The 23130-nt window shown below is 41.0% G+C and overlaps 2 protein-coding genes across 3 annotated transcripts; both read left to right on the top strand.

Moving 5' to 3' along the window:
- The first annotated feature begins 5 nt into the window (after positions 1 to 5).
- nfu1 (NFU1 iron-sulfur cluster scaffold homolog (S. cerevisiae)) lies at positions 6 to 5180 on the top strand. Of its 2 annotated transcripts, none has more exons than XM_051951324.1 (8): positions 6 to 147; positions 1293 to 1393; positions 1974 to 2109; positions 2713 to 2779; positions 2875 to 2992; positions 3099 to 3162; positions 3251 to 3429; positions 4688 to 5180. In XM_051951324.1, the coding sequence occupies exons 1-8, from the start codon at positions 89 to 91 to the stop codon at positions 4720 to 4722; spliced, it is 759 nt and encodes a 252-aa protein (XP_051807284.1). In that variant the 5' UTR covers positions 6 to 88; the 3' UTR covers positions 4723 to 5180. The 2 variants fall into 2 exon arrangements, with proteins under 2 accessions (XP_051807284.1, XP_022055577.2); XM_022199885.2 differs by having other exon boundaries at positions 3251 to 3425; positions 4681 to 5179.
- A 550-nt stretch (positions 5181 to 5730) lies between these two features.
- gfpt1 (glutamine--fructose-6-phosphate transaminase 1) lies at positions 5731 to 21126 on the top strand. The gene is made up of 19 exons (XM_022199883.2): positions 5731 to 5829; positions 7849 to 7956; positions 8331 to 8438; positions 8568 to 8693; positions 8826 to 8884; positions 8965 to 9099; positions 9188 to 9249; positions 9505 to 9584; positions 9671 to 9779; positions 9932 to 10095; positions 12308 to 12403; positions 12806 to 12903; positions 13087 to 13207; positions 13602 to 13759; positions 16021 to 16135; positions 16628 to 16755; positions 17130 to 17297; positions 17855 to 18016; positions 19086 to 21126. Exons 1-19 carry the CDS (start codon positions 5823 to 5825, stop codon positions 19128 to 19130), a joined length of 2049 nt encoding a protein of 682 aa, XP_022055575.1. The 5' UTR covers positions 5731 to 5822; the 3' UTR covers positions 19131 to 21126.
- The last annotated feature ends 2004 nt before the right edge of the window (positions 21127 to 23130 follow it).

Raw genomic sequence — 23130 nt, 5'->3', positions numbered from 1 at the left:
GGAAACTTTAACGAACGCACAACAATATTGCGTCACTTCTTTAAATGAGACCAAGAACTTCCGCTGTGTTTAAGTAAGCAAAACCAACATGGCGACTTACAGACAGGTCGGCAGGTTGCTGGGGATTTCAGCGAGACTTTCCAGCCCGTGAGTATACATGTCTGTCAGCTGTGAGCTTGCGACGTCCTGTAGTTTTGCTTTTTCAATGTATGTTTGAATGCACGACCTCTTGGGAGTCGGGCTAACGGTAACTAGCGGCTAACATGCTGGCTAAGCTGTGGAGTGACGCAGAATCAATATTGGTGCTCAGAGTGAAGGGGTTTGATGATAACAGGGTCTTCTTTTACTGTTACGACATTTTTCAGTTAGTCAGTTGTCAAGTCATTTTTTGGCCTTCATGACTTCGGCAACAATGCTATTAGGCTAACGACATGTTAACTGCTGCACATGACCGTTGCTTACTTTAGTTTTGCAAAAAAGGCCCTGACGCTGAATTGACATTTACTGTGTAACTTTGATTTCATGTTTGGAGATAAATGTGCTTACTTGTGACTTACACTTCTTTCTAATAATTTAACTAACGTAACTTTATACTAGGGGATTTTCAGTGATTTATAAGTTTACGGTCCTTAATTTTTTCCATTTTTCTGACTAAGTTGTGGATTTGTTTGTCATGTTTTTGTGCCACTATTATAGATACAGGTATGTAATTAATAAAATGTTTATCTACCAATCTGTCTATTGCCAAAATGTTTATATTTGTGCTCTAGCCGCTACACTAAATGCTTATACATGAGTGTCCTTTGTCTTTTTCACTGTTTGTTGTTGTGTACTACGTATGTCCAGTTCTTGCATATCAAAGCGGCAACAATTTAATTAATTAAATTAATCTCACTCAGTCCCTCATGTTCTTAAGATAAGATGTCTTTGCTATCAGTGTGCCTGAAAATAATGCAAAATTCTGTTGCCAGTCTTACAGTAGCAGCATGAGTTTTAGTCACTGGAAATCACAAAGATAAATGTATATAAATTAAATAAAATCAAATTATATGTAAATATGTACACCCCCTGTCAAAAGTTTTGAGACGGGTTCTAATTTATTTGAATAAGACAGTGTCTCAAAACTTTTGACAGGGGGTGTACACTAAATTCGTTGCTTCCATTTCGTTAAGTAGGAGGGGGTGAACACAACAGGCTGACATGTTGCTAATGTTTGGTCTCAACTGTCAGAAATTTGTAAATGTGAGTTTCATCGTAGTAACGATACGATTCTCTTGTTTGTTTCTTTTCAGTCTTGCTGGCAGAGGGTGTCAGAGTGCTGGATCACACTGGCCTTCACATACTACAAGAGTCTCCAACAGATGGCCACAAAACCCCCTCTGGGTTCTTCCTGGTTTGTATTCCTGCAGTATTCACATGTGTACCAATATGTAAATTTGCACATTTTTAAATATTTCCATTACTTTTGTATTACTTCCTTTTTGCCTGGACTCGCTACACTTGCTGTTTATTTAACTTGTAACATTTACTGTCTATTGACTGGCAACACTTGCTTTCTTTCTAAATCTTTTTATCTTCTTTTAAAAATCCTCAACTTGACAATATTTACTGTAATGCACCAAATAATCATGGAAAATTCCTTGAATGTAAAATCCTACTTCACTATAAAACTGGTTCTGATTTTGAATATCTTGACAGAGAAATGATTGTCTTGAACATTACTATTAAACATAACTATGGTAGCAGATGGGGATTGACTGCCCAGATAGTGTGAAGTGCTTATGGGATGTGTGAAACTAATATTCCCTCTGAACAGATGCCAGCCCTCCTGTTTCATAACACACAGTTGCTCAGGAGAGTGCTGATCTCAGAAAACCTTGTTTTTGTACAGCATGTACAAAAACAAGAGACATCCTTGTGGCTCGTAATGACTAATTTGACATTGTTTTTCTTTTTGTTTTGTCTCTTTCCAGGAAGGACCATGTTTGTTCAGACACAGGACACACCAAATCCAAACAGCATGAAGTTTCTGCCTGGTCGGACAGTTCTTGAAATGGGAACTATGAACTTTGCCGGCCCTCGTGATGCCTACTGCTCGCCCTTAGCCAGGTACACAGCTTCTGAAATACAAAGGTTCTTGTGTGTCACAGCATACATCTTGATGTAACACGAAAAATACAAGTTTAAACAATACTATTTATGCTCACAATATTCCCCCATTTCACACCTAAATAATAATAATATTGTGATTATAATTATTATTGGTTGCACTTGTGTTTGGCAAGCCATCCGTGAAGGTTTATTTACCTGCTATTAGGAGCACAGTGACAAAAGCAGCTTTTACTTTTACAAAATAATACTTAATAAAGTTATGATTTTTGTGAAACACAGAAACAGTAGACTTCTCTTTCTACGCTGCAGGGTGTCTTTGAATCTGGAGCTGGTGTTCTTAAAGCCAATGTAAAAAGAAAAATTATTTTCTAGTTCGAAACATTTGCATCACTGTGTTACTGAACAATCAGTTCCGTATATTTGTGGGGATGGCTGGAAAAAATATGCATAAAACTTATCTTTCAATTTGAAGCCTAATACCAATTATGGTATACTTTTTTTGGAATTAGCTTATTTTTTAATGTTTATTTAATATAAAATTCATTTAACAATTTGTCACAAATGTATTGAAACCTCAGTTATGTTCTGTGTTGTCTTCAGACAGCTGTTTAGGATTGATGGAGTCAAGAGTGTCTTCCTGGGCCCCGACTTTATCACCATCACAAAGGTAAAATCAGGATCTGTTTCTATGAATCTCAGACTGTGAGACACTGTGTAATGCCATTGTTTGGAATAACATTTTTTCTCTTTCTCTCCGCTTAGGCTGATGTAAATATGGAGTGGAAAGTAATTAAACCTGATGTATATGCTGCCATTATGGACTTTTTTGCATCTGGACTTCCTATTGTCAATGAGGACAGCAAGCCTAGTGCAGACACAGGTCAGGATTTCAATCAGCCATGCACAACAGATGTTGAAATAGTCAGAACTGGTGGCCTAGCTTTTTTCAAATGCCAATGATCTCAGATTTCCATTTTGGTTTTCAGCACCATCAGATGATGACGATGAAGTAGTTGCTATGATCAAAGAACTGTTGGATACTCGAATAAGGTGACCATATACAAATATGTGTTCTGTTATCAGTGCTTGTTGCTATGGTTTTCAGTCCCTTTCTCACATGTTTGCTCTCATTCTCAAGGCCAACAGTGCAGGAGGACGGAGGTGATGTTCTGTATCGGGGATTTGAGGATGGCATCGTTAAACTGAAGCTGCAGGGCTCCTGCACCAGCTGCCCCAGTTCCATTATTACTTTGAAGAGTGGAATCCAAAACATGCTGCAGTTTTACGTCCCTGAGGTTGAGTCTGTGGAGCAGGTTTGTTCTCCTTTTCTTTTGTTTGTTGTAAGCATGCCACGTAACATTAGCTGCAGTGGTGCACTGAACTCGTTTCTGACTTCTGCATTTATTATTTGCATTCAGAGTAAAATGATCTTCACAGTTGTGCTGAATAATAATTAGTATAGCTACAGCTGAATGCAAATGATTGACATTTGCATCCAGAATTTGCTCATATTTGGGGAACCCTCTCCTCCTCTATCCGTCCAGCACTTAGCACCCTAATCTACCTCCATGTTGAACAACTAGTAAGACTTTTGTTGCATAAAATGTGTCTTCTTTTTTATGTCTCTGTGCCAACAACAGCCTGTCCGTCCTGTTCTTGTGAACACAATACCTCTTGATTGCTTTCAGGGAATTTCGTCCACAAACATTCACTTGGACTTGAGGATGAACTGATTAGATTTTGGTCATTCCGTTCTTGTGAACTTGAAATCAGGAATGTGTGAGGGGAATTTTACTGCATCTGGCACAAATAGTCTTTTGGACTCCCGGATGAACTGATTAGAATTTGGTGGTCAAAGATCACTGTAACCTAAAAATAAATGCTTTGGCCATAACTCAAGAGTTCACATGCTAGTTATGCCTGCATTTCAGATCAACGTCCAATAGGATGAAATGATTGAGTAACTGAATCAAAGTTCAGTGGGACAATCACATTTAATCTGTACAAATTCTTTTGGCTTATTCAGATACTGCTTATCATGCTTCAGGAGGGGACTTTTTGATGAAGCTGCTCATGACGGTTGTTTCTGGTTTGTGCCACCACTCCTGTGTCTGCTAAACCTTACTGCTTGTTGCTCTCATTGCTTTTCATATCTGTCCAGTCTCTGCTTTGTAGCCATCACTGAACTTCATTTTCAGATCCTCTGTCAGTTGCTTAAAGGGAATCCATCAATATTTAGTGAGAACAGGAGATCTGAAGACTCAACACAGGACTGCATTTAGCCATCTTTAATGAATCATATCGCATCAGGTTTAGTTATAACTTTATCAACCGTCTTGCCAAAGCCAGCTGTTGCCATGACCTGAAGTGTTCAAAAACCTGTAAAACTGGTTGTACTGTATCTTTAAATAATAGAAATGTTGACATACACCTTTATTCACTGTCCTCATTCTTCATATTCAATTAGGACTCAGTTACAAAGGAACCAAACTCCACAAATACGATAAACAAAATGGCCTCCAGCGAAATGGCACCTTGAAATTATAACTTCTTTGTGTTTTTCCATAGGTGAAAGATGAGGAGGAGGAGGAGGAGGCAGCTCAAGTTTGAACTGCTGAAACCACAGCTACATTTACACATTCCTCTCTCCCTGCCAGCCACCTGTTTTAATGCAAGTCATAGTTGCAATACAATGATCTGTTGTATAACACAACTATCTGAAAGATCTCTCCACCCTTATTAATCCAGATGTTAATATTGAGTTTGGTAGCTTTTTACTATACAGCAACAGTGTTTCTTGTAATGTAGGAATGAAAAGCCCAGTCATTGGAACCCATGACTGAGGGGCTGAAATAAGCAATATTTATCATTTTATTTTGTTTGACATTTTCTGAATCTGTTAGCTGACTTGTAGTATACCTGCCTACTCCAGCCTTGCGCAAGCCAAGCAAGGTCTAAATATGTTACAAGTAGCCCAAAGAATAAATCAGGTCTAGCTATTGGATGGATGAATCAGTCAACGCAACCTGTATACTGTATGTATATAAATAAAGTTTTCTGAAAAAAGTTTCTGTGTGTACCTATGTCTCATTTATGGATTTATTGGGTCTCAATTTAACTGTATTGTTTTTCCTGTTTTTGCATGTGGAGTAAAATATTTATGTGCAGAATTATGCTTTCTTACAAGAATTTTGCATCGCAAACATACGAGGTACCAGTTTGTAGATACTATTGAGCTCACCAAGGGCATGCACTCTTTCTTTAGGGGTTTTAATGGTGTGAAGCATTTTTAATATACATATTACAGCCTTGCACTGATGGAAAAACACTTGATTTGATATTTTATTGACCAATGATTAGTCATTTAATGAAGTTTATGTAACCCATCATTAATTTACCAGACTGTGCATTCAGTGGCAGCAGGCAGACAGGACAGGCCTGTCTTTATTATATGCGGTGATGTTGGCTTTCGGTGTGTGGCAGGATGTGCATCTTGCTCTGCCCCCTGATCGTATCCTGATGCCACGTCAGGACAGCGTACGTCCGTAGGTGCAACTTGACTGACAGGCCGCTCGACCAATCAAGCGACGCCGTGAAATGTGGCGGTTGGCTGTGATTCAGTGAGCTCAGAGGGGGCGGGGCTTACCGACAGGCGTTCCCAGCTCCCAGAGTCCGTCCGAGTAGCAGAAGCTGGCAGCCGCGCAGCAGACATGTGTGGTGAGTGCTGGATGTGTTCTTCGTGTATATTATTCAGCGGGAAATGTATGCTGTTTCCTTTGTACCTGAGCAGAAATTGAATTGCATTTAATATACTGCTAGCGCTGTTAGTGTTAGGCTAAAGGCAGGAAATTAGCTAGGGGTAGCTAACGTGAGTTTGGTTAGCGAACATGAGCTGGTGTTACTGACGCTGTTAGCCAACTAAATATAAAACAGTCTCTCTCTTTCGTTTTACCGTGATACTCTGTTTTTAAGTCGTGGCTAATGATGTCAAACAGCAAATCGATAACTGAAAATTAAAATGTTCTCTTGCTGCTAACGTCTGGCAGCTAGCGTGGGTTTGCGGTGACATTACGTTCATCGCGTAACTTTCCACTCGATAAACCATTTTCAATCTGGATTGCTGGACTGAATTATTGATAGTAAGCTTGATTTTATGCTTCCATTGTGTTTTAACTGTGGTCTTATCAAATGTGGCGTTACTGGAAGTGCTCTCTGGCTGGGTGTTACACTCGTGCCTTGCTGTCACACTGAATTAAAGTGTCATTGCCTGTGTGATGTCAGTGGTCACGATCAGTTTGGGAAATGTAGTTGAGATGTTTTGCTAGTAGTATAGATAGTAGTATATGTCACTGTCCTGTCTCTCTCCTTCTCTCTTACACTTGTGAACGATGTCTGGCGTCTCTGTCTCTCATCACTGTCAACACAATCTGAGCACACCAATCAGACCAGATAGGCTAGTTGGTATTCTTGGTGTTAAAAGAAAAACACATGCCTTTGATGTTTTTGATATCTGCTGTAATCGCATGATGTTACTTTGCTCAGGTTGGTTATTAATTCTGGTAAACATGTCAGTGAACCAAAAGTAGATCTTGTGGTTTTCCTTTCTGCCCTTCTGCTGCAGCACTTTCCCTTTTCCTCTCACTGCCTCCCTCCATCACTTGCAGCTCTGAATGACTGCTCTGTTGAACCAGGCTTTCCACTGGTCTGCATTTGCATTTGTCTGTTAGTGCTTAGCAGAGCTACATAGGACTGTATTTCATGAACTCCTTTGGCCATTTACTGTCACTCCTCTCAGTATATGTCATGATTGCAGGAAGAAGGGCTGATTTATTATGGAAATTGTCAATAAAATGCTCAAGTCTGGATTTATGGGTGCTATAATAGTCTTTGCGCTGGTCTAGTAATCATACACAAGTTAATCTATTTTAACTGACAGAGAGACTCTGTAAATATCTTGCAATTATATGCAATCATAATCCTAAAAAATGTTGCATAAGATTCCTCTTGTCCCTCCTGTAATAATTACCTCTACCCCCACCCAATCACATTCTCTAGACAAGTATTTATCTTGTAAAGTGCCAGGCTTCTAGATGCACTCTATTGTCTCTAAACAGGTCTCATTGCGAGGGCAGACAACAATATCAGTTTTTGCGACACACTAGCCCCCACTGTAAGACAAAGAATCCGAAATAGTAGAAACCAGCATCACTTCAGCAGGAAGGAGTCGTATTACATTGTTCTTGGTTTCAGCATCTGCCTTTACATATTCATTGCCATTATTAGGTCTGGGTAGAAAATTTAACACATTCACGATTTAAAATTTTAGTGTAGTCTTCAAAAGATCAAGCTAGGAGAGATTTTTGGATTTACGTGTGAGAAGAGTTTGTTCAAATTCAGTGAATAACAGTGAAAGGCAATATTGTCAGTGATTTGGCACATATTTTTTAAAGTCATGATTAATCTGTATAACCTTAATGTTCCAGCTGTAGTTATATTTGCTTTTTAAAATGTTGCATGCATTAAGCTAAATGCAAATCAACGCTCAACACTACCCATCACTGCTACAAACTGGACATGTACCAGTCTGACTGGCATTTTAATCAGTGCTACATTCAGTTGTACTTTTAAGCAGATTTTGGAAAGTAAAACATCTTAACAAATCTATTTCTGGTCGATTGAATTTATTTACAAGAAAAACACAGCTGTAAATCTTGATTCTTCTTTTCCTCTCTCCAGGAATCTTTGCTTATCTCAACTACCATGTCCCAAGGACTCGCCGTGAGATCCTTGAGATCCTCCTCAAGGGTCTGCGACGACTGGAGTACAGAGGCTACGACTCAGCCGGTGAGACGGATTAAAAAGGCTCATCACCACCAAGACCTCTTTCCCTCACTGTCCCCCTGCAGGAGAGCTAATCAGACATTGTTATTAAGTTGCTGATTGTTTGACAGAGTTTAATGTAATATTAATGTAGCATAAACATTATCTTGGCTGTCATATTTGGTTATTTGTTTGTTCATTCTAATGAACATAATACAATCCTGATGAATTTTAATTTGAGTTGTTGAACTGTCAGTATCATTTTGTTTCATTAGACCTACTGCACCACCAATGAAGCCCATTCATTGTCTGTTAAGCATTTCACCTGCTGCTTGAGGTCTGGGTTAGTTGAGCCTGTATTTCTCATCTTGTTTTTTTTTACTTTTTGAATTGGTTAGGTGTGGGAATTGATTCAGGTAATAGCAAGGATTGGGAGTCAAATGCCAAGACTATCCTACTGATCAAGCAACGTGGAAAAGTGAAGGTTCTTGATGAGGAGATCAACAGTAAGCGGAGATTAAGTTGCTCACTTGTCAGGCATTAATTATTGAATCTTTGATTTGACTTCCTGTACAGTGGTTCAAATGAGCTACTAAATATTTACCACGTTGGGGTTGTGTTTGTTTGATCTTTAGAACAGCAGGATATAGACCTGGATGTGGAGTTTCACGTTCACTCTGGCATCGCTCACACCCGCTGGGCCACCCACGGTGAACCCAGCCCACTGAACAGTCATCCACAAAGATCTGACAAGAACAATGGTCAGTTGTGTTAAAAACAGAAAACTTAAACAATCTTCACAGCTAAATGTTTCATCCTCTATCTGTTGAGTTCTGTGACCCATGTGCAGGCAACTTGACGTCTAAAAGTTAAGTTACTTTTCTGGTTTGCAGAGTTCATCGTCATTCACAACGGAATTATCACCAACTACAAAGACCTGAGAAAATTCCTGGTGAGCAGAGGGTCTTCATTATTTATTCTTTTCATCACTCGCATTTATAGCCATGCCTTACTCTCACTGCATTTCCACAGGAGAGCAAAGGTTATGAATTTGAGTCAGAGACTGACACAGAGACTATCGCCAAGCTGGTTAAGTACATGTATGACAACCGGGAGAGTGACGACATCAACTTTGCCACGCTGGTTGAGCGTGTGACTCAGCAACTGGTAGGGATTTGTTACCACACGTCACAACTTCTGAGGTAATCAGAAGGTGAAAGAATCTGTCTGACATGTTTGTTTCTCCACCTTCCAGGAGGGAGCCTTTGCCCTTGTATTCAAGAGTGTCCATTTTCCCGGGGAGGCAGTTGGCACAAGGTTGGGACAGTGATGCTGTCAAAGTTTTATTTACTGCCACTCTATACATGTGTAATAATAGAAAAAAAATCTGGTCTAAACCTCAGGTGTGATAGAATTTAATACTTATTTAATGCAACTTTTATCTTGTTTCTAGAGAAATAAAACTTTGATTTGACCTTTTTCTTATGGCCTTCTTTGCTGTAATGTAAAATCTTCAGTTAAAATGTGTGATAACACGAAAGATGTTTTTTTTGTGTGTGTGTGTTTTCGCAGGAGGGGAAGTCCTCTGCTGATGGGAGTACGCAGTGATCACAAGCTTTCCACTGATCATATTCCTGTGCTCTACCGCTCCTGTAGTTACAGTTTTTGTCTCTAGTCTGATTTATCCACACGTCATTGGATGAGTGCAACTAAGGGCCCGGTTTCTTTAATTTTCCAGCTGGAAAAGATAAGAAGAGCTGCAATGCCCTACCCAGGATGGACCAGGACACCTGCTTGTTCCCTGTGGATGAGAAAGCTGTGGAGTACTACTTTGCATCTGATGCAAGGTAAGCAGACACCTGCGTCTTTTCCTTGACCTTTTACAACATGCAAAGATTCTCCCTGAAACCTGTCCTCACTGCCGTATATCTCACTTTATCTGTGGAGCTTAAACCAAATGTTTGATGTGGACTCCGGTGCGTCTTTCTCATCACAACAGTGCTGTGATTGAGCACACAAACCGGGTGATCTTCCTGGAGGACGACGATGTGGCTGCCGTGATGGACGGCCGGCTGTCCATCCACAGGATAAAGCGCAGGGCCGGAGACTACTCAGCCCGCGCCATTCAGACCTTACAGATGGAGCTTCAGCAGATCATGAAGGGTGAGTTTATGGTTCACATTTTTCTCTCCAATTGTAGATCACTCCCGGCCATATATGCAACATAAATCATTTGTTCTCTGTCCTGTAATTTTGTCCTGAACCCTGTTATCATGTTGTAATAGATGATTAGCTGTCTGTATGTCTGGGTTGATGTTTAACAGCGAGCCCTGAAGCCATCCTTGCTACCATGCATTTAGTTACAACCCTGCCGGATCAGGTGCACCCCCAGGGAAGGTTTTTAAAGGACCCCTGAGTTTCAGGACATTATCCCCTTTACCTTCCATGTCTGTTCCTGAGTTCACATAGTGTCATCTCAGTGTGCAGGAGGACAGCGAAGAATATGTGGTTATTTTGAATCTGTACTCCAGCAGCACACAGGATTGGAAATCTATATTCAGATCAGAACAGTGTAGGAATTGTAGGTGAGTCCTGATATTAAAGAAGTTGATACTATGAGAAATACAGAGTGTCCCAAAAATTTGACATCATTTCGCAGGCCAATAATTTTGGCAGTTCTTGTTGAAATAACTTACAATGTTCACAGAATGTATAGAAACAGATGAAAACAGTTTCATTTTTGTTTGGTTTTCATGTTGAGCCATGCCGTTCACTCCCAAAGAGAAGTCATTTTGCATCCTGGAATATGCTCGCACACAGTCACCCAAGAATGTGCAGTGTGCCTTCAATGCAAAATTTGGAAAAACTTCACCAACGGGCAAACAAATTTGAACTTGGTACCAAAAATTTTAAAGAAGGCGGCTGCTTGTGCAGGACTAAAGGATCTGGTAGACCATCATCAACATCAGCATATTCCAAGATGCAAAATGACCTCTCTCTGGGCATGAACGGCATGGCTCAACCTGAAAACAGAACAAAAATAAAACATTAAATATCAAATCTTATCTGTTTCTGTACATTCGGGGAAAATTTGAGGTTATTTCAACAAGAATTGCTAAAATTATTGGCCTGCAAAATCATGTCGAATTTTTTAGGACACCCTGTACATCTGTTTGCTTTCTTGTCAAGAAGGGTGAGAAGATTAATTCTCATGTTTTAAATCTCTTTTTCTATTATTACATGAATGTGCATTTTTCCCAAATAACCAAAGATAAACTATTCCTCCATTTACATGACTATACTATCTTCCTTACTGATGCATCATGTAGTCCATGAGATGTCAAAAAGAAGGAGGAACTCCCGTCACCACTTCCTAAAATTAGGAGTAAACTCCTGTACTGAAAATATGACTGTCACACATGGAAAAAAACAAACATCTAATCCTGTCATCTGACAAGCTGGAATCAGCAAGCATTTAGCTTTTTTTTTCTTAACGACTTTTCTGAAGCATTTAATTAGTTATCAGAATAGTTGTCCTTCTGCTGTGGCTCATTGGAATACATGACACACATTCTTACATAGCTGAACACATACACAAGACATGCTGTCAATATAGAATCATTAAATATCAGTGTTGATTTGCTATTTTATTTACTGATGAATTCTATAGAGTATAATAAGGTTGGTGTTTCTTGCACTTCACCCAGTTTGTATTTATGCCAAATTTAATGTTCTGTGGTGCAGAGCCAGCACAATTAAAATGTATCGCACAAAACTTTATTTATTATAATTCTATACTTCTGTTCCACTTGGTTTTCCTCATCTGTCCAGCAGAGGGCAGAGGTGAACTGATGTTGGCTGCGCTCAACATTCCTTTGTGGTCCTGTCATTACTCAGCCTCTCTTCTCCGTCTCATTTTCTGTAGCCTTTCTGCTGAATAACCTAATTCGCATGACCCAAATTGCTGTCAGAGGGAGGCTAAAAAACTCTTTCATTTTTCACTGTCACAGTTTGTTATTAATGGGAAAACAGAATCTCCCTGATGAGTTTTGGTTGTTTTGTTTATCTTGAGGGAAGACTTATCTTGTGGCTCCAAGTATGCTGGTAAAGCAAACTAAAAGATTGCCATTCCTACATATCAAGGGAACTTTTAGTTATCAGTAAAACACTGTAAAGACCCTGCTTTCTCCTCTGGTGGACTGTGGCTTGCATTTTCAGGAGATTAATGTGTGTCAACAAGATCTTCCTCAGACGTCCTCATGTGGTTTGCTACTTTATAAAAAGTCTATCACTGTGTGCTTTAGAGGCATTTACCGTTTTTTTTTTTAAACAAGTGTTGGAACTGTTCCTCTGATACTTGATCCTCCCATCACAGGCAATTACAGCTCCTTCATGCAGAAGGAGATCTTTGAGCAGCCAGAGTCTGTCGTAAACACCATGAGAGGGAGAGTCAACTTCGACAACAACACAGGTGAGAGAGGTGTCTTATTAATTTTTCTCAGTGAAGCATTGATGCAGTACGTCATTTTATAGACTGCCAAGATTTCAGTTGCTGTAAAAGTTAACAGAAGCTCTTACTGTTCTTTTCTTTACCTTCATGCAATTTTGCTCAAGTACATGTGCACATAAACACATTATTTCCACTGCTTTACATTCCAGGCAGAGCTACAGTTGCTATAATTGCTTTCTCACGGTGCTTGAATAACATTAGCAGAGTTTCATGCATTTAATAAAGCAGAACCTGCAGGTGTCCCATGTCAGTGATTGTTAAGACATTCCTTCCCGACACTCTCCTGGGATCTCAGTGACCTTTTTAATGAGGTGGAATATAATCGAGCAGAATGACGGATTAGCTGTTTGGTTTGCTTTTCAGTGACGCTGGGTGGACTGAAGGACCACATCAAAGAGATCCAGAGGTGTCGCCGACTTATCCTTATTGCCTGTGGCACCAGCTACCACGCTGGAGTAGCAGTGAGTAGCCTTTAGCCAACAAGGTTTTCTTCTTTGGTGTGAATTCACATCATAAAAGTATCCACACTAAATCTATCAAACTGATAGATAATGTCTGTATTGTGGACACAAGTCTGCGTGCTCTGAGCTCGACTGGCTCGTTTTAACAGAATGATGCTGATCTGTCCTCTGTTGCTTTCACAGACTCGCCAGGTGCTGGAAGAGCTGACCGAGCTGCCTGTCATGGTGGAGCTGGCCAGCGACTTCCTGGACAGGAACACACCCGTCTTCCGAGACGATGTCTGCTTCTTTATCAGCCAGTCAGGTGTGGAGGCCGATGCCATCTGGATTTGATTCTAGTGCACATTCCCCATTTTTGCTCCACTTTCCTTCTAGAGGAGCCACTCCTGCTCTTCCTGATTTATCTTTCTGCGTGCTTTGCTTGAGTTTCAGCAAACTGTTAAGTCAAAACTTCTGCTGTACAGTTGAGTTTTCTGTACCTGTGCTGCCCAGCTGTAGCCTTGAGACCATAGTATTTTGTAGTGTCTATGTGTGTGTATTTCTGTGGTGGGACTTGTGGTTTCCTGTGTGCTGTCTCAAATGAGTCTTGCATGGTGCGAAAGCAATTTCCTACCAAACTAATAAATCAACATCATTGTATTGTCTGATTTGTTACGTTGCATAAACTGTTAGGTTTTCCATTTATGCCAAATTTGCAGGGGAGACTGCTGACAGCCTTATGGCCCTGCGCTACTGTAAGGAGAGAGGGGCTCTGACTGTGGGAATCACCAACACAGTAGGCAGCTCCATCTCCAGGGAGACTGACTGTGGAGTCCACATCAATGCCGGGCCAGAGGTTGGAGTAGCTAGCACCAAGGTAAGCCATGAGAGCTGCAGCTCTGGTGAACTCTTTTTGCCCTCATAAGTGAAGTTTTCATTTCCCGTAGACAATACAGACCACAACAGCTTCACGTTTTTCACACACTTTCTAGTAGACAGGAGGTGGCTCTAAGAGTGCTCTCTCCAATCACATTGGATTAATTGAAAGCATTTTTGATTTGCTTGGAAAATTATTGTTAGTTACAATACTACTTTTAATTGACCTGCCATTTATCCTACCTGTCACTGAAAAATGTTTTCCAGTACCGTTAGTCCAGACAGATCCGCTAACAACACCTCAAGTGGATGCTTGGTGCCCAGTTGAGAAAAACTGTGTCAGTTTTTCTGCAGGTGTCCATCGGAGCTTTAACTTTTTCCTCTGAGTCCGTAGCTACACCTCAAATCACACTAATATTATTTGAGTTGACACATGGCACAAGAGTTAAAGAAAAGCATTTTTCTGTATTTCGGATGAACGGACACTTTGATACTCGGCCTGAAGCAACTGTAAACGAGTTTGTTGCATCATCTCATAAATGAACTCAACGGCCGCTGACACTGAATGAAACCCAGATGAAAACTCCATCGCGGGCCTGGTCCCGCCTTTTGGAAGCCGACATTGTCCTCCATTCTGATCCCACAGGGAGATGAAGAAGCCTGATATTCTCATTTTTGACTCATGTAAAGCTAGGACACTTGGTTTTGTGCCTTTTCCCCCCTTCTCACTCTCGTAACCAAAAGGATTTGCCAGCTGGGCCTCGGAGCAGAAAAGTAAAAGTCCCAGTGCTATCGAGTGAGCATACAGAGAGAGTGGAGCGAGTCCTTCCCTGCCTCAGCCCTTGGGCTTGGCCCGGCAGCTCTTGCGCTGCTAGAAAAAGCCCCAGAGCACGCCTCAGCGACGCCATCATTTACTGCTTGGCTGGCTGGGCCACACACCCACACCCACCTCAACCAAATGCTGCTCATTTACGATCGAGCTCATCAAATCAGTGGAGTACATGCATCGCACCCAACTGCTGAATGACTCCAAATTCATCTAGTCGGTCTATTTTGTGTCATCCTAATCAAAAAGATTTGTTAAATAGAACACAGAAAAAAAGGAAAAGCACATTTTCCAATTCCTCGGGCCTTATTCAAGATTCATGGAAAATTTTGAGATTTAGAGACTAAAAGCTTTGATGTTATCATAAGGCAAATCTTTCTGGCAGGTCACCTGACAGTAAATGGAAGGAGAACACTTTATGAATTACATAATAGTATCCACAGGGAATTTGCAAAGTTTGTTTTTTAGTTCACAAGCGTCGCAGTTTGAGAGCAGCTTCTTCGTGTCCCAGCTGTATGTAAGGATGGTAATATTTGTAGGGTAGCAGTTGGCAAATTCTGCATTAGAAAAACACTGAAAAGTTGGAGACATGAGCATAGAAGAACACCACAGTTTACTGCGTGGATTAAATATGTTGCCACATCTGAGCTCACAGCATGGACTGTCAGAGTTCTGAGGGACTGCGGTTCGCGTGCTGTCAGGGAAAAAAACAGCGTAAAGGTTTTACAGCTATTTTCTTGGCCCTACACATTGGCATTTCTGAGTCCAGAGGGTCCTGTGAATTGACTTGGCCACACTTAAACACTGATTAAACCTCCCAAATGGGCATGGAAAGCCTCCAAACGTGCTCCGAGACGAAGGCACAGAGAATGGGCGTTGACGACGGCAGACACGGAGTCTCAGATGAGCTGAGGTTACGAGCACTGATGTTTCCAGAGTGATCAGTGAGCGCACTCTCTAACGTGATCTTATTAAGTTTTTCAGGATGAGCAGCACTAGCTTGACTGAGCTCAGCTGCATGAATTTTAATACTGCTTGGCATGTACTAAAACCCACCTCTCCTCCCATTTCTCATCTGGTACAGATTATTAGCTGGAGACAAAGTTTACTATCAAAACAAGGAGACAAGAAGCACAAGCCTCCACAAACTGTACTCGAACCCTCAAGTCAAGATCTGGTTGCTGCTATTAAGGTTTAATATTAAGTAGCAAAGCACAAAAACTATCATACCTTTAGCAATCGGGTCACGACAAGCAATATTTCACTGTCGATTGGCGGTTTGTGACTATTTCTGCCTTCATACACGCATCATAATTATCATTTTTTTCACTGGATAAGGAAAAACCATGGCTCAAAAATTGTACCCTCCCTTTTCCCAGTATAGCATAATAGTTATTAACATGCACACTCTGCTTTTCTGACTTTTTGCTCGACAGGCCTACACCAGTCAGTTTGTGGCCCTGATCATGTTTGCTCTCCTGATGTGCGATGACAGAATTTCCGTGCAGCCCAGACGCCGTGAGATCATCCAGGGCCTCCGAGTGCTTCCAGGTAAATCGGTATTCCGGTTCAGCTGGGGAAATCCTGACCTCATTTCAGGTTAAAATGTGCAAAAGATGGAAAGCCAGTTCTCAGGCAAAGATCAAGAAAATCCGAAGCCTGGTTCACTTTTATTTTTATGTATGTTTGTTTTTCAATCTTTCAAGCAATCCTCTTGGAAGAAGAAACTAAGTGATCTGAGAGGGATCGGAAAAAAAGAGCGAGTGGGAGGGAGAGGGGTCAGAGGGAGGACTGGCTGTAGCTTTTGGCTGTAGGCCCTTGCATGCTTCTCTGGATCTAAAGCACATGATGGCATGTCCCTTATGGTTCTGCCACTCCCTCCACAACATTATGAGCTTATTTAGTCCAGGTTCCAGCATGTGACAGCAATAAAAAACGTTGCCACATTAGTCTGCATCATGTTTTTTTCAAGTTTCGTTGCTTCCAGTCAGCCTCTTTTAAAAAAAAAAATCTCTATTGGATTCTCTATTTTGTCTGTGTTAGATCTGATTAAGGAGGTCCTCAGTTTGGATGATGAAATCCAGAAGCTGGCGACAGAACTGTACCAGCAGAAGAGTGTGCTGATCATGGGCAGAGGCTACCATTACGCCACCTGCCTGGAAGGAGCGCTGGTGAGCAAGTCTAGCCTTACTTTGTCCACTTTTCTTTCTCTTCTAATGTGAGCACTGTTAAATCTGCTTCTATTTTTTTATGAAACATTTATAATATTACTGGGGGAGTTCATAAAAGTAACACTGGTAAAACAAACTGCTGAATGTTTTGCTTTTTTTAGTCTCCGTAGTGAGTTATGTTCCAGATAATTGTCTCTGACTGCACAGCTCACTCCTGCTTTGAATAATAAAACACTGAGCAAAGCAAATTCAGGTCTTAAAAGTGGTGTTGCTGCTGAGCTACACTGAGAATTTATGCTTGGATCTGTGAGCCACGTTGACTACAATGTCAGCTTAGATTTGCTAAATTTGTGGGTGTTTATCTTCCTCTGTAGAAAATCAAGGAAATCACCTACATGCATTCAGAAGGCATCCTGGCTGGAGAGCTGAAACACGGTCCGCTGGCCCTGGTGGATAAACTCATGCCGGTTATCATGATCATCATGAGAGACCACACCTACATTAAATGTCAGAATGCCCTGCAGCAAGTTGTCGCCCGCCAGGTAAGATCTATACTTGTTCCTATGTGAAGGAAATACTGAAGCACAATATTTTAGAGAAGTGATATCGCCTTGTTGAGATTAGGATCGCTTAAAATTATGATCCAATCTAAAGTGAAATAGCCTGCAGATTGTTTATTCGCTCAATAAAATGCTGAAGAAACGCACACAGAGACACACGATTGTTTATTGTGTGGAAACTTGCTCAATTTATTTGAATCATGAACGTTTACATCCAAGTTTTCTTCAGAATCTCCAAACCTACAGATCAGAATTTCGATGTTAAGTTTTAAACACCTTGAACTTTCGGTGACCGGAGCACGTTTTGCATGTTAGGTGAACTTTCACAGTCCTGTCTGTGCCGCACCTCTGATCCTTCACCTCAGTAAAGGGAGGGGTTGCTTCAGCGTGATATCATTTCTGCCAGTAATCTGCAGCAGATGTGGGTTTAAGAGGTGTGAAAATCAACTGAGGGCGGGGGGGGAAACATGTATTTATAAGATTCAGCATTTTTCGGTTCGTTCAGATGACATTTGCAAAGCCTTCTGTTTGATTTGCAGGGTCGTCCTATTGTGATTTGTGACAAAGATGATTACGAGACCATCAAGAACTCCAGTCGCACCATCAAAGTGCCTCACTGCGTGGATTGCCTGCAGGGCATCCTGAGCGTCATCCCTCTGCAGCTGCTCTCCTTCCACCTGGCTGTCCTCCGAGGCTACGATGTAAGTACCGTCCCTTCAGGCTCAACCGGTTGAGACTTGCCTTACTTATCTCATCTGTCACTTAAGCCACAAAAAGTGTTGTAATATCAGTTTCCCAAGTTCCTCATTTCCACCCTTTGCATTGGCAGGCGTCATTCTAATAACTTTAATCATCATGATATTGAAGTGGGAATATATATATTTTGCCGCAGGGTAATAAAGTGAAATTGATAAATTCGACGAGAATTTTCATCATTAGAGGTGAATTGTCCCGAAAGATTGTGCAACACATTATAAAGGAGGTGATGTTAATAAAAGCTCAGTGTCTGTGATCGTCTGGCCCTCTGAACTGCTTTGTAGGCAAACACACTGAAGAACCGCTGCCAGGTATAAACATGCAGTGTTTATATGTGCAGGACAGAGCGTTCCCATTTCATTTGAAAAAAAAGTAACCTAGGTTTTGTAGGATGTAAGCTTCCAAATCCAGAACACTGTGATGAAGATGAGACTCCGATAGTGAGCTGCCACTGTGAAAGAATTACAGTTACGTGTACACACTCCCTTTGCACAAATTTGGACTTATGATAAAATAAGACGGTGTTGGCAAAGCACACCAGCTGTTACTATTATTTGTTTTTGGTTCTTTCTCCGTTTGTAGATGTAATTTACTATTTAAATAGAATTGGACTAGCTGTTTGTTCTTTGTTTAATTCACTGGATAATGCATGTAAATATAGTCTGTGTTGTGTGTTTTGAAGCACTTCAGAGCGCAGTAGAGGCAAACATTTATTAGTACAAAGCTCAATCGCCCTCCTACGCTGCCTTTTTTTTTTTTTTTTTGGTCCAAGTGAAGTCTGAGGGATGAGATGTGCTCTAGCCGGGAATGTGGGAATTACTAAGACCAGTCCTGTCAGGCTGCCATATCACTGGCTCGCACATTAAAGTGTGTTTTTGTTACCGTATTATTGTGGTAACTTGTACTTAATAGTTTGACAGCATTTAGTCAACACAGAAGTCCTCTGTTGTTTGCTTTACATTCATATCGCTGCTGTTTGTCATCTTGCAAATGACCTCTTTTATTTCAATACAGGTGGACTGTCCAAGAAACCTGGCCAAGTCTGTGACAGTGGAGTGAACCGCACTGTTCATCACATAACAAAAGCCTGGCAGACACACATTCAAGCAAAGACACCAAGAGAGCATGTGTACGAAGAAATCAAGAGAAGACAACGTCCTGTTTGTGTGTCTCGTGTCGTGGCTCTTTTAATGCAGTCTTTTACTCAACAGTCGTGTATCTCACTGTCTATTTTCTGAGAAATCTTTGGCATCATTGTCTTATTATTGTTAGAGAAGTTGTTTTGTCTGGGGTGGCAAGGACTGGGCTGGCTCTGACGCATCTTCATCACTCTTTTTGTGTGGGTTTGTGACCCTGTAGCAACTGACAATGATCATTTGTGTTTATGCACAGTCATGCTCAAAACTTGTGAGTGAGCCGTCCTTGTTTATTTGTGCTGATTGGTCTCTCTGGGAGCTGATGTTAAAGCCTCAGACTGACAGAAGTTAGGCTTTCAAGACCTTACTGGCTCATTTTGTCTTTTAGTGCAATAATTTGTAGGTTAGTTGGGATATTTTCTTTGGCAGCTAATCATTTGAAGTGTCTTTACTCCACTGTTGAAGTAAGCCACAGTCTTGAATCATTCCAAGCCACAGGTCATCGCTTCTTCATAATTACAGCGCAGTTTGACACAGTTTTCCTCTTGGACTTGGTTCTGAGGACACACAGTGCACTGCAGGAGCAGCATCAGAAGTCAGATCAGAAAAACACTTGTGAATACACTATTGTGTAAAATTCACTTTGGTAGGTTAGCTGAGCTTGCTCTTGTATATAAAGCGACTGCTTTGGATCACAAACTCTGGTCCTTGTCCAGTCCAGTCTGTTAACGGTAATAATCTGCGTTTACCAGCCACCTACAGCAGACTTCATTAACATGAATGTTTGTCCTTTTGCTAATTGCTTCTACCGTTAACACTCTTTAATCCCTATGCTGATTGTGTTGTCTAGCAAAGAGAGAGATGCTGTTGCTTATGTCTGTCTCCAGTTCACATTTAAACTATGAACTGAAGTCATTCAAGTGAAATAAAGTTGCTAACAAAGGAGAAGTCGTCTACAGTTGCCAGCCCATTCCCTGCCACCATGATTACTGCTGATGCAATACTGGGACCATTTGTAGCTTGTTTCTTTTTTCCCCGCTTACATTAGTTTGATTTTCCTTTTATAAAAAAAAGTGTTTTATTATTGAGAGTACTCTTGTTTGAAATGTGAATGTTACTGTCATTTGAAATGTGTCAAACCAAAAATCTCAGTGGCTGTGGCAGTTGTAAACCAAAACCTATATATTTTGCTTGTCTGATGTTTTTGTAGCCAAAACACATACTGGTAGACAGTGTGGTATGAAGATGTTTTCAGGGCCAAATAGGACATATACACAGTTACATGGCAGTATGTAACGCTGTAGATCTTTGTTTGGGTAGAAAGACGAATGCCAGCTGTGTGTCTGTGATCCCAGATGTCTTTTATTCGAAAGCCAAGGCGAGAGTGAGGTTGTACACAGTTGCTCGAAAGAAGAAATAGGAGCTGCTTTTTTTTTCAAAAAAATACAATAAAATCCACCACATTTTAGTTATGAAGATATTTATCTCACTACTGCAATCAAGCCTTAACTTCAGTTGTTTTACATTTCCTCTCCCCGACATTAAGCTTCTTCTGAGCTGCTGAAAAGGTTAGAAAACTGGACAATGTTACATTTACTTTTGTAGCCCACATGTGAGCATATTTTAATTTTGTTAGACTGGATGCATTGTTGAAGGACACTGCACTGAATCTTAGCACCATCTGTTGAGTTACTGAGGCACTATTTATTAGTGGAAATGATGCAATAAAGTGTCAAGTACTTGTCTTTTGAAGTGTCTGAATGGGAAAGCGCAGTGATGCAGGGGGTTTGTCCTTAATCTGTACATCCTAGAATATTGACAATGGTGCCAAATAATGTGCGCGATTAAACTAGCCGGCAAATATCTCACGATTATTTTATTCAAATAAACAGGCGGTAGATGTCCAGCCACAGACATAAGTTCACAACTCATTTCTGCTTCGTTTTGTTCTTATGTGCATTAAATGTAGATGCTTCTTAGAGTGACAACAGATCTTCAGTGTTAAGCGCCTGCAGGATCTTCACTAATGTTCTGATGCATCCACATAAAGTGATAATGGTGGAGACACTGGGTCTGTGCACAGCTGACAGGACTGATGCTCCCACATGGATGAGGTCCGAGACGGCCACACAGACGGACCATGAATGCCAGCAGATTGCAGGCACGGCACTCAACACTGACTTTAACCGCTGTGAAGGTCTCCTTCCTCCACAGCAAGGAGGACAGCAGCTGTTGTGCCTTAAGGCTGGTGATGAAGGCCAGGTGGAGCAGTTCAAGTGTCCACGTTGGTCCAAGTCCTCTCGTGAGAAGCGCACACCTGCCAGGGTCTGCCTGAGGAATGCATTCAGCCTCAGCAAGACTGAAAGGTACAGAGCTAAGCTGGTGGTGAAAGCAAGTGCAGCTTTCAGAAGGATTTCATTGCACTTACTGACCACAACAATGGCTTCACATGCTGCTATGGGGTAATTACAGAGGGTAGACGTGGCTCTTAAGAAGAGCGGCCTCCACGCTGCAACCACCAGCAGTTTGTCTTTGTAGAAGAGCATCGTATAAAGCACTTCAGTCCCATCTTCTGCAGGAGTCTTTCATCTGTGAAACTGAAACATTACTGCAGCTTTAATCAAGGTGCCTTGAGTGAGATTGAATGACTAACAGGTGCTGTTACCCCTATGACCTTAATTGATGCAGCTACAGGGCATGAGTGTAGTTTTGCCAAGTAAATCATCAATTATTTTGAAGAGAGAGGCTGAGCTTTTAGGGTTCTTTTTTTATGCTGGCCTTTTTAATGGTAGTGGTTAGTTTTTACAGCAGGAAAAGCACAGATCGAACCATAAACATCAATAATGATTCCACTGAATTTCAAGGCCCTAAAAAGCCGAAAGCAGGAGCCTGACCGGAATAAAACAAAGCTAAGTAGAGCAAACAAACTGTGACCTATTAAGCATGTTTTTTGCAACAAGGTACTTTAAAAAAAAAAACAACATGTTCATACCTCTTTTTTTTTTAAATTAACTAATCAGCCAGTTGCACTTGTTTAATCAGCTTTACATCCAGAATGTTTGGCATGACTCTCTGCCACCCTTTTACCAGGATTAGTAGAAAAATATTTTTGCCACATGCAGCTCCACAGAACATACAAAAAGAGAAGCAACTTCTTAAGGAAAACGTCTGCAATTAGCAGACATGCACATACCTGGAAAAGCTGCTGCGAAGTTTCTGTGGGACTGCAGTTGTTTGTGAGATATTTTCAGCGCTGAATGTTGTTTATGCTTTCTTACAAGCGGGGCATCCTCTGCACAATTAGTGGAAGTAAGCAGTGTACTGGCACACCTGGTATTCATTACGTGTCCTGATTATTCTGCTCGCTCCTGAGGATGAAGTTTGAAACCATCTCCCTGATTATCAGCAGTTGAATAATTTTGGGGCATTAATGAGTGCACACATTTCTCTATGAAGACTTGATCTATCAGTGCAGAACTTACATGTGACTCAGTGAATCAGCTTCTTTCCAGTTATCTAATCTGTGTGGCCCAGACACCACTGAATGCTGGTTAAACATAAAGCTGGCTCAGCTATACTGCTGGCAAGGACTTAAAAAAATCCTTCCATTAAACTGTCAGTTATTAATTAAGGTCTCGGGTTTATGTGGGCTTATGAGAACCACCCAAAAGTGATTTACTAGAGCTTCTTGTTGCTGAACTTTTTATATGTCTGCGTAACAGTAATCTGTGATGCAGTGTTTATATATGTTAGACATCTGTGCTGTAATGTGAAAACAAAAGCTGGCAACAGAGCCAAGACGTCTTGCACTGAGTTTGTCTGACATGGGAAAGCCACTGGAAACAGCCCAATATTAAATGCCCGTGCACATTGTTAGCTTCAAAAAACCAAAAAAAGGAATTAAAGCAAAACCATAGCTGGTT

The sequence above is a fragment of the Acanthochromis polyacanthus genome, chromosome 7, assembly GCF_021347895.1.
Source record: "Acanthochromis polyacanthus isolate Apoly-LR-REF ecotype Palm Island chromosome 7, KAUST_Apoly_ChrSc, whole genome shotgun sequence".
Classification (NCBI taxonomy): Eukaryota; Metazoa; Chordata; class Actinopteri; family Pomacentridae; genus Acanthochromis; species Acanthochromis polyacanthus.
Note: the sequence above shows the minus strand (reverse complement) of the source record. Positions and strands in the feature narration are given on the sequence as shown.